Genomic DNA, 20,211 nt, shown 5'->3' on the forward strand with positions numbered 1-20,211 from the left:
GGACATCTCCAGCATACATACATTCCCATTGCAGAATCCCATCCAGCTGGGATGTGATGACTGCATCGGGCATCTCTGTCTGTCAGAGACATGCTGCAAGGACTGCTAAAGGGACAAGGAGGTAAATTTTCTCCTGGAACGCAGAATACAAAAATAAGCACAAAGATTTTTTTCTAAACCCTAATACCTGGTAGACAAGGTTTGTCATATGTTGGCCTGAATGTATCTATCTCTGGTGGGACTACCCTTCCATCCCCCAAGCAAAGGAGTGGTATGAAAACATCTAACACTTCCCTTTCAATAAACACATTCAAAGAAGCTGGCACTGCAGAGGAAAAGGCAACATTCATTTGCCTGCTTAGGCTCTGGTGAACTCAGTTCTTGGACACGGGAATTATTTCAGCACTACCATGGAAGCTACTGCTTTCCCAGGGCTGCAGGGAACAAGCAATGGGCTGGGAGAATATCTGAGCATCAGCACCATGCTCCCATCCATCATCCTCACTGATGGTGCTGTGGCTCCTTCCTCCTCCCAGCACCTCCTGCGCACAGGTCCCAGGGCATCCTCGTCCTTGCCCTGGGAAACACTGGAGCCACCACTTGTGTGGAGACCATCTGCAGTACCCAGGTCTGGGTCCAGCCATGTAGCCAGAAGGAGTGGGGTGCAAGCTGTCCCTCTCCCATCAGGATGACCCAGTGCAAAGCCTAGGAACTGCTGTTACAAGACACTAAAGCCTGGCAGCTAATTAAAGCTGGGGAAAGAGTCAAGAAAAATTGCAGGACAGAAAATTATTATTCACACTTTAATTTTCCAGTTGAAATAATACAGGAATCTGGCTGCCAATATCATCAAGGTCAGCAGTAAAAACATAGTCACCACATACCCTGTTCAGGAATAGTATAGGAGACCTGTGATTAAGGGAAAACAAACAAAAGCTATGGTAACAAAATCCAGAAGAAGGATTAGAAAGCAATCAATGATTACATTCTTGTGTGAATAATACCTGCAATTATAGAAGTTAAATGATGAAAGATTTAAAAATAAATATTTAAAGGGTCTGTTCCCTCAAAACCATTTCAAAGTATGAAGAAAACACTGCTTGAACTATTTTTCCCCTAGTGCAAGATCATCTTCATTAGAGTCGATGTTAATCAACAATCACTATTTTGAGGTTAGGGTTATTTATTATACCACTGCCCTTCAAATATACTTAAATGATTACAACATACCTCAAGGAAAATTGATAAAATGCCTATGTCAAGTTTTGTGAAAAAAATATACACCCTCATTAACCATACCAAAATCTGACAAGAGTCTGCATAACTAGGTAATAGCACTGCAGCCTGATAAATACACGTCCTCGGAGACATCACAGCTTACTCTCATGAACAAAAACCATCCTGAAAGCCACTCTGCTTGCTGTAAGAAGGCAGCAATTACACTTGTCAGTGAATATGATGAAGGGGATTTGTTGGTTTAAGTTCATCCAACTGCAGTTTAAATAGGTGGAATTATCACGGGGAAGAGAGAGATGATCACAACCTTTTTTCTTCTTTTTTTTTTGTGGTAATGAAGCTATCACAGTTCTTACATATAAACAGCAGATGAGCTGGCAATTGTACTCAAAAGTTGCAGCCCACAAACTCTAATAGTGGTTTTCACATAAAAACAGTCCTATAGATAAATCTACAGGACTAAGACCAAACTTAAAAAACATTACTGAAGACTAAGGTATGGGGTCAAACCATTAGACAAAATATACACAGAAAAGCTATATATATTTTATATGTTGGAAAAATCTCAGATTAAGAACTTGTGATAGCTACACCCACAGAAGTTATCGAAAACAGTAAGTTGAAGATGATATTAGGATCAAAACCATCTGCAGCCTCTTTCACAACATTTTTGAACGGTTCTGTAAACCAGCACAGAAATATTCCATGTACTAAGTAATTTTTAAAAATAGCCCTATACATAATTATGACATGAACAGACAATTTTTGCAATGTTTCTAGAATTGGCCATGTGAAATCCAACTAAAAGGCAGTCATACATTCCTATGCATGTGCACAAATACTATGTAAAAACATTCCAGTTGGCCTTAGCTGCTTGCTTAATTCTCAGGAACGTACATCCATCTTGGGGTTCTTGCAACATTGTTAGAATGAGTCATCTTAAAACAAACAAAAAACCAACAAACCCAACAATACACGCAGCCCTTTGCAGCAGCTTTTAGAGACGACTGAAGGCACAGTAAATCCATTCTGAAGTAACTCATCATGACTAACCGTTTGTTTTTCCACGGTGCAATAAAAATAAAAAATAAAATCCCCCCAAACCTTCCGCGTATTTTCAGAGACGTGGCTGGAGGACTGGTTAGGGTGGAGGGAGTCCCACAGAGAGTAAGCGTTGCTGTCCTGGGCCGCTGTAACTGAGGTAGTGCGGAGACCTGAGCTGGGTCCTTCACAACCATCAGCCTGCAGAACAACTGGTCAGCAAAATTTATCTCCATCGTTAGCACCTTAGTACAAACACCGAAAGTGAAGTGTGCCCTTCTGAGGATCTGCTACATGGGGTTATAGGAGTATAGCACCCGTTGGGAACCGCAATGTGGCTCCCCCACATATTGTCCTTAGCTTTTGAGAGCAGGGTCTCAGAAGAGCGTACATGAATACTGCTTGCAGAAATACTGTAGGTGAACAGTAAAGCAACTTACTACCATAACTTCAGCAAGGTTTATAACAGGTTTTTTTTCTTCAAACAGATATTGCCCAAAAATGTCTTTAAAAGAGGCTGATGGGATTCAATTTCTGAAATAAGCTAGGTGAGAGATCACATAGTTAAATCTTCAACAGGACACTGGATGCATCTCAAATGAATACATGGACTACAGGATGACAAAGTCCATAAGCCATTATACCTCTAGACTAATTTATTTTATAACATCAACCATCATGGGCCAAACTACCAAAACTCTGGCACTTTCAAGTCAAAACTGACTTCATCTCTCTGCAAGCTTGGAAATCCACCTGGCAAGAATCCAACGTCTGAAAAATAACTGTTCATTTTGCAGAAGGAATGGCTATTAAGAAAAAAAATCTACCCCACAATCCTTGGAGTATGTTTCAGAGTTCCTGAGTTCAAGGCCAAGTTTTAATGCTGGCTCATGAGCAGATTCTGCAACATATAAAAACAAAACACAAAAGCCCAAACGTTCCCGAAGGAAAAAGTTGCATGAAAATGCCTGCTGCTCCGGGGCCTCGGACATGACCACTCCACATGAGTGGTTGGAGGTTTATGGTGTGGGAGTTCTTGGTTAGTCCCAAAGGAGCCAGTATCTCCCCGGTTCTGCCATGCATCCTCACCTCGTCCTGCCACAAAGCAAAAGTGCTCCAAGGTAGGGAGCCCCTACAGCGTTCATACCGATGGCTGCCAGGGTTTCTCTGGATACGGGTACCCTGGGGGAGTCCTGAGAACGAGAAAACTGCTGTAGATTGTGGAGTTTCACATGGAAGACATGACTGCTTGCTACTTCTGATCAATTAATTGTCGCTTCTCTCAAAATCAGAAATGAGGATGCTTTCTTCCAAAGCAGGAACGTCAGCGTTGATCTGTGGCAAATAGGCGTTTCTGACCCACAGTATCCTGCGGAAGAGTCCGTTATTCTGTTTGTACAGGCACCACAGAAAAAGGGAAATGGCAGCCAGCATCACCAGTGTCACAAGAACAGCAAGAGCTGCAAGTTCACGGTATGATGCTGAAAGGAAAGGACAGAAATTGTTATTCAGCAAATATAATTATACAGAATTCTAAACATAAATATATAGATATTTTATGGAAAACATAGTATTACCCCTTTTATGTCACACATTTTAAATTACAGGTTTAACAGTGAAAAACGTTACCTCACAAAATACCTGCTCAAAATGTGTTATTACTCCTTATTAAAAATGTTAAGAAAGTACAGAAGAAACTTACATTTTTCAGAGGGTTCTGTTGCATCAGTATCTGAAATAGAGTCCAGAACGGTCATAAAATTACCCATAGGGCTAACAAAAGTTACTATATATATTCATGGTAAAATTGATACTGAGAAGACAGTCTATGTAAACCATATAAAAGCAGGCTGTTCTTTAACTTTACTCATGTCAATGGGATTCCAACTGGCCAAGTTAAACATGACCTAATCTGTTAGCTAAAATCCCTTAAATTTGGTGGAATATATTAATCGACATTTAGGCAAGGATGAGCAGCGGCATTTATCCACTTTTAAAATTGCAAATGCATGAGCAGATCAGTGCAGCAGCAGATTAATCTAGCCATTGAGTCCAACAGCGACTCGGGCATTTTGGGCGGGCTTTCGAAACACTTCAGCTCTCTCACAAGCCCACATTCCCACCGACGTGGTGTCTGTGCAGCTCTCCCAGGCTGTGCCTGCCCATCCTGCGGGGTCTGCGGAGGTCAGCCTGATGCTCTGCCATGTGAGGAAAGGCTGAGAGAACTGGGTTTGTTCAGCCTTGAGAGAAGAAGGCTTAGGGGAGACCTTATCACCATGTTCCAGTATTTAAAGGGTGGCTACAAAGATGGAGACTCCCTTTTTACAAGGAGTCACATGGAAAAGACGAGGGGTAATGGGTACAAGTTACTCCTGGGGAGAGTCCGATTGGACACAAGAGGAAAATTTTTCACAATGAGAACAATCAGCCCTTGGAATAATCTTCTCAGGGAAGTGGTGGATTCCCCAACATTGAACACTTTTAAGATTCGGCTGGACAGGGTGCTGGGCCATCTTGTACAGATCGTGCTTTTCCCAAGAAAGGTTGGACCAGATCATCCTTGAGGTTCCTTCCAACCTGGTATTCTATGATTCTCTGCACATGGCTCACCCGTACAGCAGAAAGTCTACTGCAGTCGGCAATAACGCAATGGCTGTCCAGGTTCCTTAAGAGCAGGTTACCCTGGCTGGCTGGGTTTTTTACAGGTATTTTTTCTAATACCAGGGACAGAGTTATTTAAATGAAAACTAAAAGCAAGTAAGCAAGCGACAAGGAACATGTAAAACAATGGTTAAAAGGACACAATTGCCTTCTTTTATGGAAGAACATACCTGCATCCATTTTACACACAAATCCCTTTTTTTCTCTGCATGGAGATAATTGCCAGACTCCATCTGCAGTCCTCAGGCTGATACAGAAATTTCCTTTGAGGTGATCAAATTCAGGCTCCCTGATGCCCCAGTTAGAATAATTTAAGGGAGAGCCATCAAACCAGGATACTGTCTCATCTAAGGGCAGAAGTTATAAATCATTATAAAATAACATAGTGTTTTGATAATTATCTCTGTTTCAGTTGGACTTACCCTCACATAAATAAATATTGAATTAAAGAATGCCAGGACTTTGTCTGTTTGGCCACTACATTACTTTCTTTTTTTTTAAGGATTTAAAAATACCCCATGTAGTTGACACAGAAGACAGCCTGTAATGCTTCTTTAAGGAGAAAATAAAGGCATTCACATACATGCATACACACTGAGTATTCAAAATATTAGTAAGTAATGATTACAGAAAGCTTGACTGGTTTTACGATATCATAAACAGGTAATAGGCAGCAAAAAAAATATCTCAAAAGATAATGATGTTTTAGAAGATGGTTACACCAGTGTTCAAATCAAAACCAAACCAAACACCAAACCAGATTCTTACATGCAGTTCTCTTCCACCCAAAACTTACTGTCTGTAACAAGCAGGGTGTTCAACCAAACCATTTGCACAGAATAACCAAAACTGTGCAATTCTTCCAGAATGAAAGCATTTTCATCTTCATCTTGAATAGTCAGGAGATTTGATCCTACAGATAAACACAGAACAAATTTTCAAACAATCCAAGCCATTAAAATGTAACACTGCCTTTCAAAAACTTAATATTATGAGCCATAATTGAAGAGCTTAAAAAGTCTGGTTATGTGTTATAAGTTCTTAAATTTGTAGTTAATGTGAAAATGCTCAGGCTGATAAAAAAAGAAATGCATTTTATGTGTCATTCCAGAAATCAGTATTTTCACATGGAAAGGAACATTTTTTTCATGTATGTTGCCTCCAATTTCATAGTTGGCTTATGAGCTCCACTATTGTTATCTTGAACTAGAGAAAACACATGCCATGATTTCAGTCAATTTAGAGAATATATATTTTTTTTTTAAGATATCACAATGACATTTTGTAGCTACAAAGTAATCACTTACCTTGATTTTTGCAGACTTCATACGCAGTATCAAAACTTGTGCCCTGCAGAACTGTGGAAAAGCTGTAGCAACTGTTTTTGAATTTGATCCAGGGAATAGTTTTTTCTGAACATAAGCCTTTGTAGGCAGTGAGTTCCTTTTCTGTGATAGAAATAACAGCACAGCTTTATTGGCACAACAACATACACATTAATATAACATTCCACACGCTGTTTTGGAGTAATGCAAATAAGCATGTTATTGCGTTATGCCTCTATTTTTCAAAGTGAAAAATCTAGTGGTTGTATATATTTGTACTAGAACAGCAAAGCTGGTTTTATTTCTGATCAAAAACTGCTGGATTGCAACAGCAATATCAGGACAATCTAACCGATACCGATGTGCGCGGGCAGTTATGAGCAAACTACAGCACATCAGAGCACACCGGGCTGCCCAGCATCTCCCAGAGGGCTGGGGATTTCCAAGAGCTGCAAAGCTTCTCTCCACTAAGCCACAAAGATAACTTCATGCCAAATACCACAGCACAGAGTCTCCCATCAGTAAGCGGCAGCCAGCCTCTCCGGCATGCAACATGCTGCAGCAAAGAGTCCCTCTGACTCAGGGCGACTCTACAAGCTCACTTTGTGATACCCAGCATCACTTTTTGGCAGTACTGTAGATTCAGCTGTGTCACCTATGGTCTCACAGGTGTCCTACTTTACTACAAAACACAACTTGTAAAAATTAATTAAACCTTAGGCTATATATGATTACGTAACTTGACAAACAAATGAGAAAATGAGTCAGCTTCACTACAAAAACCATGCTAGAGAATAATTTTTGTCTTGAAGGATTCCAAAACAGCTTTCTTCTCAACAGATCCAAAAGCTTTAATAAGCCGTAGGTGAACCTGTGGTGATCAGTACCACCAAACAGGAACTATTTTAAGAACTGGATGCTGCCGAAGACTCTCCAGTCCTGGACTGAATGGAGTTCTAGACCTGAATTCTGGATTCAAATGAAGCCCAGGTAATTGACAGGTTGTTGCAGGAAACACAATATATTTTAGGATACAGGAAAATATTCTTATCTTTAAAAAAAAAAAAGTTGAAAAATCTTTTATATGCAATCAATGAAGATGTGACTCTATTCTTTCACTTTTCTCTAAATGCTCCTCTTCTCCCATCCCACAGTTAATTGCAGCAAACTGAATTTATTTCCCTTCAAGCCAGGTTATTAGCAATCATCGTTTTTCACAGATAATACAGTGTTCACTGGAGACAGAGTAAGTAATTTTCCTGTTTCTTTTCTATTATGAAAGTTCTCTTTCCATTCTCCTATGGACCAGACCTGGTGGCCAGTATTTTATGGGGAAAAAACAGTTCCACAAAGAGAAGATACAGCAAGGAAATGTCAGAAATCTATTTCAATTTTGAATAGTATTATCATCATTGCTTAACCTCAAACCAATTAATTTCCTTTCATATACTTCCACTGTCAATACACACATTTGCAACTGCAAAGATTTAATATAAAACTTGACTCTGACTTACTAGGTGGCACATGGCAAACCGCTCCTTGCAGAAGTCGTTCACAGTTCGCACTTTTCCAGTGCCCCGAAGTATCAATGTAAACACAGCTGCCAAAGGCCTGGGACTCATCGTCTTCCCAGAAGGTAAACAAAGACCTAGTCCCATCTGACCATTCAAAGTTAAGCCCGTTCTGCCAAAACAAATTTTAGATTATCTTTCTGATATGCTTTAGCGCCATACAAGTTCATCTTCTTCTGGCGGTATCCTCACCAGGTATCACAGAATGTCTTTTACTTTTCCAAAGTCTGGGTAGATCCAGAAGGATCTACAAAAGGCAAATCCAAGGATCCTCCCAACTTACTTCTGGGAAACCACAAACTACATCTAACCTGCTGTTTTCAGCAAGTGGTTATTTGGGTCATTGAGCAACTGAAAATGAAGCAACATAATTTCAGTGTTGACACTACAAGAGATTTTTTGTGTGGTTTTGAATTTTTTCTATGGCTTTTAGCTTTCAGTAATCATTGCACCAAACTGGCTCTCATTAAATTTATACATTACGTTGCAAAAAAAATGGTTAGGGCTCAAGCTTTACAGGGTTTCATTTCCAGATGCAAACTTCTGTGACTTCAAATGAGTGACACAGCTCATTAGCTTGTTACTGGAAAAACTCATTTGCAGCATCATATTCATAGCCAGGGAATCCACTACATACATCCGAAGTGAACAGCCCGATCCAGTGGTTGTATCCCAGCCGATTCACAATGACTGTGAGGAAAGCCTGGTGATACTGGTTTGTGATGCTGACCAACTCTGCGCCATTTGCCATGCAGGTTTTTAAAGCTGAGGACCATGTAAAATTCCCACGTATTAGTTTATAAATTCTGTTTCCATATTCTAAAGTATCTGGCACAGGGTACATTTCAGATGCATTGATGACGTGTCTGGATGTGTCTGTTATAAACAGAAAGAAAGGATTTATTTATTTTTGTAAACAGACAGCTTGAACATAGCAGAATGGCTCCTAAAAAATCAGAACTATCCTTAAAAACAAATCTAAAAATTGCAAACTCCTTAGTTTCAGGAAGGCGCTGTGAACTTTAAGATGACAATGACTACTAGAACAGTATCTGAAATTCCACCACAGCACAAAACTCATCACAGGAGTGAATGAGTTTAGTGTATAAGAACAAAAAGAAAACCTGGATGGAGTTAGTTCCACTGACTGGATCTTTGAAGGTCAGTAAGAAATCACCTGGGATCTGGGCATATCCCAAATGTCCAATAGCAGTGGGCTGCAGAGTGCTCTTATCCCAGATACCTTGCATGTAACTTAAATGACCTCTTTTTTGACCCATTATTTCCAATAATTTCCAAGATCAGTTTACAGCACAAAGTCTGGCCTCACAAATAATTGTACTGGCACAACTCAAGGAATGACAAACTGTGGCTCACGGTAGAAGTGCGTGCTTGGGAGCTTCTTGAGCTCATCTTTACTATCCATGAGCCAATGTAGGGAAGATCACAGTACTGGCACTTAAAAGAGAAATCAATCCTCTGTGCACAGAGACTTAAATCTCTTTTTGATGACAAACTAATGCAGCAACGTCAAAAAAAAAGAAAGGAAGAAGCAGACTTTTTAGATTTGAGAAATAAAGACAGAGAGTCTCCCATGAGAAAAAAAATCAGGAGACAGAGAGCATCTCCACCCCAGCCCAGTCAGTGATGTTGCCATGCTTGCTTTTCTACAGGAGGCAAATGCCTTTGCTAATGTGTACGAATGTCCACAGTATACTTTAAACAAGACTATTAAAATAAAGCAAAGCCTCAGTTTTAATCAGGCTTGTCAGTTTGGATTAATTACTTCTCTGTGTAAAACTTCTCTGTGATTACAAAATGAAGTGGTTGGTTTGCTACAAGGTGAAGTGTTTTTAGACTTGGTTCCCTTTATGACTAAGAGAGGAGGAGTGTTAACAAGCATCTTAAAATAGTAAATTAATTTATTATTTGTCATCCACAAATAATTTAAAATTAAAAATTTCTAAGCAAGAAACAATTCTGCTCTTGAGCTAACTGAAGAACTCTCTCTTGTTCCAGCTTTCAGTGCATGTCACTGCTTAAAAAAAAGACAAGATAGGAAGTGCAGCAAAATGCTGACACAATCCTAACTCAAGCATCACTAAGAGATCAGAGCCCAGTTCAGATCTCCTGCTGGTTTATTTCATTTTACTCTCCTACAGAAAATAATTCAAAAAAGGAGAGACAGGATGCAGACAGGATGGCAGAACCAAAGCACCAGCTCATCTTTCCAGGAATTGACGCATTTGTTTGGACATTTGAGGAAATTCAGCAGTTCACTACCACCAGCAAGAGGCTGTCTCACTTCTCCCTTCCTGGCTTCTCTGCTCTTCCAGCTGCATATTCCTGTGCACAGGTCTGGTGTTTGCCTGACCCTGCACTGAGCTGATGCAGCCTGGAAAAGCTGTACAAAATTACATCAACTGGGGGCAGGGGGAAGAAGGGGGGGGAAAAAACCAAAAAGAGACAGGAAAGTTTTCTGCTAAATTAGCAAGCTGAACTGCCTGATGGTTTGGGAGAGTGCCACGGGTGTCAGACGGGGGAGGCAGGACTATTCCCTTCACCCCAGGAGCACTCTGCTGTGCATGGGGTTGGTGGGCAGCACTGAGCCTGGGGCACAGCGTGTCCCCCCCATCCCCACCATGGGCCACGCTCCCATTCACCAGGCTGGGAAAGGTGGGGAAGGTCCTGAACACCTAGTGCAGCCCCAGTCCCCACCCCGGGTGCCCTGCAGCCTGGCTGCCCTAAAGCAACAGTTTTCCTTCCTGCCTTTTAAAGCTTTTCCCATCTGTCTGAAGCAGCAGCAAGGGGTTAAAACACAAATGTTCGGGAGGTAAACGAAACAAAACAGCAGGAAAATGCATTTATTTATTTTTTCTATACTGCGTGCAGGATTACTCCAGCACTCCCCACAACTGTAGTTTATAATAAATGATGTCAAATACAGCTATGGTTTGCTAGAGCCACATGTGAGCACTGCCCAAAGCTTGTATTTGTTTATTCTACTTCTCGACTCACCCTCCCTCGCCTGCTAGGCAGCTAGCAGGAGACGATTATCTCTTCAGACCCAGGGCTTAACTAAGAGGTGAGATATAAAGTTGAGCCATATAAAACCACCCTTGCAGTTAAGTACAGCACCCAAGGACACTCCTTACAGGCTCAGATGACAGCCCTCCCTTTGCTTTAGGGTTAATAATGTGTTGCTGGTCTATTTTGGTAACATGCTCTGGCAGCTTCCCACTGGCAGAGCTGCCAGCAGCCCCTGGGACGGGGCTCCAAAGCTGCTCGAGCACTCTGGGGACGCCAGCGGCTCCCAGTCGGAGAGGCAACGCCAGATCGTGGCTTGAGGAAACCAAACAGTGCCTGTTCCCCGCAAAAGCTTTGTGCTTCTGGCAGGTGAACGTTATGGTAACAGAATTAGAGAAGTGTGGACAGAAAAGCCAGACTCTTATTTGATCGGCCAATCGGTCCGCACTGCTCACAGAAATACATTTTCTGGAGTCTAGTCTGATCTAATAGTGCAAGTCCCACCCCCCCAAAATATCGTATTTTCATCAAAATTACCCTCAGTTTTGCCTTTTGTAATTTCATGCTGTAACTCTGCTTGCCATGGCAGAAAACATGAAATTTCATCTCTATATCTGAATCTAAGATACGCAACAGAAAGATCAAAGTTAGGAAGAAAATTTAGTAACAAAACATTTTTTTAGAAATTACTTCTACATCACAGCTATTGATTTGTTAAATAGTGTAGAGCTAGTCTGTCTAAATATCAAAGTAAAACTATCTTTGAAATCTTTTGTGTTCCTGGGTTTATAGACACCTATAACAAGCTGCTTCTAGATGAAAATAAAGTAAGATGAATTAAATATAGTAAGAAAAGAGAACAGAAGCAAAGCAAAACAAAACCTTACCCTGAGGCTTTTGGCAGACAAACCCATAATTTTTCTGACAGTTTTCTAAGTACCATTTTCCCGTAAAATAAAAATTAGGATTATTTGATACCAATGTGCATAGTGGAAGTTGTTCTTGAATGTTTGCGCTGTTATAACGCTGTCTCTGCAATCAACACAGAACCTTATATTAATTAAAAAAGACACTGTGTAAAAACAATGTGTAATTATTACATTAAATTTAGAAGAATAATTACCTGAAAGTCAATATTATAAATATTTAGGTAGAACAATGAACAATTCCCATAAATACAATTTGAAACAATAACCTCATAATAAAAAAGCCACAAGCTTTCACTGAACAAACTAAAATGCTAAGCCCAATATAGACTAACTTGGTGTAAAAAAATATAAATATATTAAAATACAAAATTCATAATCTTATTCCTAAACTTTGCTCAGACACAGCATATGAGACTAACCATGTAATTCAAACTTTGGTGCTTAAAAGCAATTGTAAGAGAATGTGACAACAGCCACAAATTACGTAAATAACTGTCTTGATAGTGCCTTTTTTGCTACCTCTAGTTATGCCCATAAATCTGTGCCCGCAGTCGTTTGAAGTTTCAAAAACTAAAAGAAGACTAAGTTGCTCTAACAAGTTAGGCCTTGTCTTTGTGGCAGTCATGATTACTATGGATAAAATGACTTCTCACTACACTGAAACCCCCTGGAAATACTCACATCCACTACTTCAACTGGAGACCAGTTGGAATACATCGGAGGATTTTCATTCACCCATTTTTCATAATCATCACTCTGGAAACCTATCCAAACACTGGTTTTCCGTCCAAACAGATTCATTGTTATGAAAGCTGGAAAATGAAACATGAATAAAATACAAAATGTAATTAACTGGTAACCATTCAGGGATAGATGAAGTCTATTCCAACATACTAAAGCACTGAAAAATTTAATTACTAATCAATGACATCACATAGTTAGTAGAAAGAACGAACATGAGCAGCATTTCAGTGTCATCTAACTATAAATTCAGTTAAATTGGTTAAATTCAGTTGAGTTAGGATCTAGTCCATTAACTAGTAAGTCTTCCAGAAATGTTCACAGCAGCTTGAACAACTGAAGTATTAGTTCAGGGTACTGTCCCACTGAATATGCTTTTCTCAGTTGTAGTTGAAAATAAGTTTTCTCAACTAAAGATAGCCAGTGAGATTCCTCCCACCTCCAAACAAGTGGTTTTACGAATGTATGAAATTCAAGCACAGATTCTTACGAATAGGGATTATAAATATTTCCGAATGTACTGGCATTTATTTCTCTGACAGTTCCAGCCTAGCCCTATGCTTATGTGCTCTATTATAGATCAGTTTTTAAGTACTATTAAAGGACAAAAATGAGATTGCTTTAAAAACAGTGTGATGTTGCATTCATAAGATAGAAATTTTACATAGCAAATTTTTAAATGGGTGTTCCATGGGTTTTTTTTATTTTATTTTTAATACATGGTAGTAAGCACAAAAGAAATTATAATTCCTCCTCAAAATATCCCTGTCATATATCTCAGTGGCTATTTGAATCTTTACATTTTGGGAAACTGGGGAAGAGGAACATTAATTTGTTTAAAGCAATGGAACCATGAGTACGATTCAAGGGATTTATTTTTTTTCCTAAATCTGTATCCAAGATGAAACTTTATTACAGCATCCTAACGAAGACGAAGTTTTGTTTATGTAACAATATTTTCAGTACTCTACCTTGTTCCAGTTCATCTTCGAGGGAAGCGAGTGACCCGTCATAGCTACTGCAGAACTCTTGTGCAGAGTACCAGCTTCTCAGATGCTCTGGGTCCTTTGGAATTTGTATCAAAAAGCACTGTTTCAAAAAAAAAAAAACAAACCTCATTTGGTTTGGTTTGGTTTTTTCTCCAGTTTAAAAACTATCAATCACTAAGAGTGATCACTAAAACATTTCACACACTGTTACTGAAAACTAAGTATTTCATTAGTTTCTGTCCTGCAGTGGACCTCTCCGACATGGTTGGTATCAGTTTTCCGCTGCGATCCGGCTTGCATTCAAAGCAGTTGTTTAAAGGTAAACACAATCACACAATCTGGGTTAAATTTATCCTTGTGGTCACTGCAGTTTAGCACTGGGATAAATCCAGCCACCTCAATGCTTGTTGCTATTACGGAATGTATATATTTAAGAGATGCCTGATGAAATAATTGCCTTTCGACCTCCAATTGCAAATAGACTTTTGCTTATAATTATCTTTGATGAACCTTATTTAAAAGAGCATCTTTCAGAGAATGACAGCAGTTAGGGACCATTTAGTACAACAAAGGGTCAGAGATCTGTTTTGAGACCATAAAAGGCTCTTAGAATTGTCATAACTGGAAAAGAGAGGCTGGAACAGACTTTTTACATCAAAAGCACGAACACACTTAGCTAGCTTTTGCATATATAAGTATTCATTTACTTCACGTTATTAAGACAACTCCTGTGTGCAAAGCTACTTAATAGCTGTAAACCTTTGTATCACTGTCAGTAGTTACAAACCTAAGGGCCCTGCTTTCAAAAAGGAAGAAAATCTTCAAATATTGAATAATCCTTAAGAAGTCCAATTTCTGTCATGAATATGGAAGGCATTTTGAATAATTAAACAGCAGAAAAAATGTTTTACTTTGAATCCAAAGTGCAACCAGCCTTTGGGACATATTCCTTGTTGATTCTGGTCTTTTGGAATCTCTTTCTCTATTTTCCATGGAAATTTACGTTTACAAATACAGGGAAGAGAGACAGTACAGTTTTCATCACCCCACAGTCCTGTGTAAAAAGAAAAATCACAATTCAATATTGGCTTGAGAATTGGAAAGAGGTTTTTTGTCTTAGCTAGCTTAGATATTGTTAAGAAGGGTATCCATTAGTGGTTCAGCGAGATAAGATTTTACATCAAATACATTTGGACATATTGCATTACAGTGGATTTGATGGTCCACGGGGCTCATACTTTTATTCCCAGTCTGATTTTATTAAGTTAAACCAATTCCTCTACACTAGCTCACATAACATATGCCTATATCATCATGCATTTAAAAAAAATATTAGTCACGCAAAAAAAAGAGAGGTATAGAAATGATGCCTTCCAGATAAAATAGTTTGACTTCCTTACATTGAAAATTTTTGGCAAGATCCAGATACTGACATAAAATGCTGACCTGCTTAGGAGGAAAACACATTTTTCAGTGGAACACAGCGCACTCAAGTTGTTGACCAGCTCCCATCTGCTGGCCAGCTGAGGGGGGAGGGTGGGCATCTCTTCCTTTTATCCAATACTAACTATAGTAATGCCAAACTCAAGCACTCGTACGTCATGAATCAAACCCCTGAGATTATGTGTGAGGAAAAAAAGGGGTTATATTTTTTCAGTTTTGGCTTTTGAGGCTGAGATGACAAGAGGGCAACTGGATTCATTTTTTTCAGCCCTTCTCACAAATACAAAGCTGGATAGTTTTTCTTTCCATGGAACCTGACAGTTTACTATGACTTGCAGATCTTCAGAAAACAGAGACTGTGAGATGACAGAAATCACTGGAATCAGCAGCACTGTAATTTTTTTTATTACTGCAGCAAAACAGAGCTCTGTGATGATGTAAAGGCTAGCACCAAAACCACAGTACCCAAAAATCCTGCAGCAGATTGGCTATGGGACCAAAACCGAGCTAGAAACCTGAGTATTTAAAGTGTGCTGATAGAAAAACAGTTTATAAATGTAGAAAAAATTATTGCTTGTCCATCTGGCTCATTTGGTTATGAGAAAACTGACTGTGAAAACCAGCAACGCATTAACATTTTTGCTGTGCCACAATACAGATTGTTAAGTAAAACTAAAGATTCACTATCACTGGAATGTTTCTATTTTGATGTTAAGAGTTCTGGAACTATTAAATCCTACAACCTAGTCTCTGAGCATCTTCATGATATTTTCATATTCTCTTCTTAACCATAAAAGCAGTTATGCAAATTATAATGATGTGACAGCACTATGTAATACAGGACCATGTAATATGGATTGCATTTCTTCAAAGCAATTAAAATATAACGCCTTCGGCCAACAACAGAATCAAGTCACAACTCTTGCAACAAAAGGAAAAACCTGTTTGTGATGAAATGAAGCCACATCTTTTCCCTGGTTTCTGTGGATCTCTCTCTCTCCCTTCATTCCAGTTCTGGTATGTTACTGGTGATTCATCTCTCCAGCTGCATGGAAAAGGTGAGTGTAGTTACACTTTTTCCTATCCTTACCTAAAAATACAACCTCCATTAAAAGTGTTTGTAAGCAGACACAGGGCAGAAGGTGCCCCTTTATTAACTAAGCTTTAAAAAACCAGACAACCACAAGGTTGATATTCATGTCTTTGGCTTGTATCTTTCTATACCCCTTTTAAAAGAAATACTGTAAAATGGAAATAAATTAAGGGTAATATATTCTGAATGATATTTACATGAGAACTGAAGTTGTCTTTTGAATATCCCACTCACTCATCAAACCATTTTAATCCATCAGACTGAACAGCAGCCTGTAAAGAGAGCAGCTGATGTAGAAGTATTCTTACCAAAATTCATCGCTGAGGTTCTCTGCATGCAATCCAATCCACCAGTGAACATCGCTATTCGATAGCTATAAAAAAAAAAGTTTTGCCATACGTTTAACTGCTGTTGCCCTCTTATTAAAGCATTATCAAGCCCCTAAAATCAGGCTCTGTTTGTATTCAGATGAATAGCACCTCCATCTGATTCCAATGGGAAGGACAGGTGCTAAATGCTGCCCATGTTAATTTATGCCACTTCCGTAAGGTTATTCACGTAAGTAGAGCACGATTGAGCCCCCAGTTTCCACTGGATTGCTGATGTATCTTCTGTACATGAGAAGTTTACAATTTTAGGAATTTACAGCCTATCCGACTTGAAAAGGACTTTAGTCTTATGTCAGAATTTGTTTTTCCCCACCTCCTAAAAATAGACAATAGCAAATATTTCTTTTAGCATTAATATACTGCTGGTCCTTAATATTTCCAGAATGTTGTCTATGAACATTTACTGACTTCATGTAGCTCATACAAGAGATTCCTAGAGATGCTTTCCAGACTGATTGTTGTTCTGATGGAAGAGTATAGACCTCCACTCCTAAAAGGCAAAGTATTATGGAAAAGTCACAGAAATAATGTAATTGAAACAGCCACTTATTATTGCTGTGCTGACTTGATTCTGCCTTAAACTATGAACAGGCTTCACTTTCAGGGTTAGCCACTCAATAGTCACAGTTTTGGGGTCTTTGGGCCAGAGCCAAAAACAACAAAAAAGTTTTTAATGTGCAGGACACTGGAAAAGCCACCCTGTCTCTGAGCAGCATTTTTTTGTTTTGCAGAAAGAACTGAAGTGCAGCCTGTGTTGTGGCAGCCACACTGTCCTTGGAGTTTTAGTTAGGATTTCACCAGCTTACACAGCGATATCAAATGAAGAAAATAGATATTTCTGACAAAGACTCAGGAATGCTGTCTGATTTGGTATTGCGTAGCCCCTGAGTTTAGTTTTCTAATCACAGCACTCTGCCTACACATTACAGTTCTTAAAGAAATAGTGAAAAAAGTGATTTCAAATTCCATGCTAAGAAATTTTAACCAAGTTTTCTAATGACACATGGAAAGTCTATTCAGACTGCCAAGTATTATTTTGGTAATTGCCATCCTTACTCCTGCTTCCACGGGAAACTGGTTACAATCACTTAGGGACACACCTGGCTATACTGGGAAAGCTTAGCCAAAGGCAGTAGGCTTTAAAATAGCTGCATATGCTATATTCGGAGACAAAACTTCCAGGAAGTTAACCTGATTTCCAATGCCAAGGGAGTAAACTTGGCTTTTTCATCATAGAATGCTCACAAACTGCTCTTATACCCACTAATTTTAATGATAAAACTGCTTTTAAAAGATCTCTTGTAAGCAAACATGACTTTAAAGAAGCATTGTGATTAACCATTCTAAGTGCTCTTAAGTTGGAAAAATACATATTTTTTTAAAGTTATGTAATTTTTTAAGTCATAAACATTCAGTTTTAGGTAAGGCAGTAATTACATCACAACACAATCTCTGATAGATGTGGAAGAAGACAGCCTAGCCAGTTATGTTGCTCTTTCATTATAAGCTATTTCGGCCGTGGACTGTTGGTTTTAATCCAGTTCATTATGTTTTTAAACAAAATTACTTAAATAGCAGATACAAATGACCAATAATTACTTGGAAACTTAAAAACCCCATCTTAATACAACACAATTCTACTTAGGCTTTCTGTTGTAAGTTAAAAGCAGAGAAGGCTGTACACAATGCAAGCAAAACTAAGCTAGTGTAGGTCGAGAGCATTTCTACTCAGCACTAGTTGTTCTTTTAAAGATTACGCTACGATATGCCTTTATATTACAGCCGTAGAATTTTGCCCTCAGTAAGGCAGACAGATTACTTTTTTTTTTGGTGTATGTGTATTTTCCTTATTTCACTTTTACTAAGAACACCTAGAAGAAAACAGACTTTGTTTCTTGGGGATTCATCTGCTTCTGCAGCTATTTCACAGAATCACTAAGGTTGGAAAAGACCTGTAAGATCATCAAGTCCAACGATTTGTCAGCTTCAAATCTGTTTGTTACATCAGAGCGGTTCTGCAACAATTCTACTTTCATCCAGAGGAGGGAATTTAGAGGCAGATGTCTTTTTTCCCATATAAATATCCATAGTCACAAAGGGCTTTAATTCAGGAGACTTCATGCAAATGTGTGGACACATAGGAATGTTGCCCAAGGTGGTGTACACAGAGGAAAAGGTAATCTATTTTGCAAGGTCATAAGCCCCCACCTCTTTGGTTTAGAGCTCTAGATTTAATTAAGGTGCAGGGAAATTGGTAATTCTTCATTCTTGGCCAGCTCTCCCCAAGAGTAACCTTTCAAATCATCATGTCGAGGATTTAAACTATGAAGACTGTTTCACACATCTGGACTTACTGCCCACTTCATGCTAATATACCCACTGAAATGTCCCTCGGTATTGCTACCTGAAAACCAGCTGCAAGTTACTGAATGGGAAAAGAGCATAACTGTGAAACTGAGCAGGATCAGGAGACATCCCGGTGGATGCAGAACCGCTGTGTGAACACCTGAGGAACCGTGACGGGTCCCCTCGGTCATGGAGGGGTGGGAAGAAGAAGCAGGGAAGGATGTACGCTACGTGAAACAAACCTTTCTCTTTACCCCTAATTACTTTCATAACTTTGGGATAGGAAGCTGGTTTTTGCTCCTCTTGGGTCTTTTGAGGCAGACTGACCGACCTGCACATTAGCAGAGATGATTCTGCAGATTGAAATGTTACTGACTTCTTTAGCTAAATAGGGCTTCAGGGGAGGGATGTGGGAAATTAAGACAGCAAGAGAGTTATTTCTGAAGTAAAATGTCTTTTGGATTCTACCTGGAGCAACAGGCAGCCAGATATTCCAAAAGAGGCAGTGGAAAATAGCCAGTTACTGCCTGAGGGTTTATTTTTTTCAAAGGGGTAGTTTTTGTTACCTTCTTAATTTTATCTTGAATAAAGGCTTGTTCACCAGAAGAATTTATTGTTGCCATTCCACTGCGAAGCCAGCCACAGACAAACTCATAGGTGTCCCAGTCTGTAGGACTGACATGGAAAAGATATTCTGCTCCTTGATAATATGACCACGGTAGTTCTAGAAAACAAGCAAAAGAGTCAGCGGTGCGCAGGGGTAAAAACTCATTTCAAGTCTCATTCTTTGTGACCCCCATGGCCCACCTTCAGCCATGTGTCAGAGGACAAATGTGCCACAACTAACAGCAGAACCATATTTAACATATCAATTTATTTTAAAAAAATGCACTATGAGTAATTTTTTTTTTTAATATTCTATCCTGTGATACTGCAGTAATACTACCAGAGTTGCCCAGCCTTTGCAAAAAGGCAGTTTTAATGTGATGGAGAGGCTATCAAGCTCCTGTGCTTATTACTGGCAACATCCCTTTATCTAACCGAAGTAGTATCTGATGTTTCAGTGTTCCTAAACAAAAGAGTGGCAGATTTTGATCCGTAGCAACAAGTTCCTACAGAGTTCCTTAACATAATTTTTTAACTCTGAACATTTCAGTTACTTTATTTTTACCAATGGCTTAAATTGTATTTCCAAGTTATAATGTTTCAAGGTGTGAAAAAAGAAAATGTTTTCATACCAGCTATGTACCAATCTGGATTCTTTGGTTTAACACCTGCAAAAATACATAAATAAATTAAAACATTGCTGATTAAGAATGAAAAGAGATATTTCACTGAAATGGCTTTCTCCACATGGTAAGGATTTAATCAAAATCATGAAGAATATTGCTATTCTCGTTCAGGGACAAAAAAGGAGTTA

At 39.1% G+C, this 20,211-nt stretch overlaps 1 protein-coding gene across 1 annotated transcript in view; it reads right to left on the bottom strand.

Annotated features, from left to right (window-relative positions):
• Positions 1-795: 795 nt before the first annotated feature.
• The window catches only part of PLA2R1 (phospholipase A2 receptor 1), a 44,360-nt gene continuing 24,944 nt past the window's right edge, over positions 796-20,211 (bottom strand). The window contains exons 16-30 of the mRNA XM_059820349.1: positions 20,030-20,065; positions 19,358-19,515; positions 16,365-16,429; positions 15,905-16,008; positions 14,432-14,574; positions 13,503-13,620; positions 12,472-12,602; positions 11,749-11,893; positions 8,472-8,710; positions 7,778-7,946; positions 6,246-6,386; positions 5,735-5,851; positions 5,109-5,285; positions 3,980-4,009; positions 796-3,758 (exon numbers count right to left, since the gene is read on the bottom strand). Coding sequence (XP_059676332.1) covers positions 3,544-3,758; positions 3,980-4,009; positions 5,109-5,285; positions 5,735-5,851; positions 6,246-6,386; positions 7,778-7,946; positions 8,472-8,710; positions 11,749-11,893; positions 12,472-12,602; positions 13,503-13,620; positions 14,432-14,574; positions 15,905-16,008; positions 16,365-16,429; positions 19,358-19,515; positions 20,030-20,065 — 1,988 coding nt within the window. The 3' untranslated portion in view covers positions 796-3,543. The remainder of the gene's footprint in view (positions 3,759-3,979; positions 4,010-5,108; positions 5,286-5,734; positions 5,852-6,245; positions 6,387-7,777; positions 7,947-8,471; positions 8,711-11,748; positions 11,894-12,471; positions 12,603-13,502; positions 13,621-14,431; positions 14,575-15,904; positions 16,009-16,364; positions 16,430-19,357; positions 19,516-20,029; positions 20,066-20,211) is intronic.

The sequence above is a fragment of the Gavia stellata genome, chromosome 8, assembly GCF_030936135.1.
Source record: "Gavia stellata isolate bGavSte3 chromosome 8, bGavSte3.hap2, whole genome shotgun sequence".
NCBI classification, from domain to species: Eukaryota; Metazoa; Chordata; class Aves; order Gaviiformes; family Gaviidae; genus Gavia; species Gavia stellata.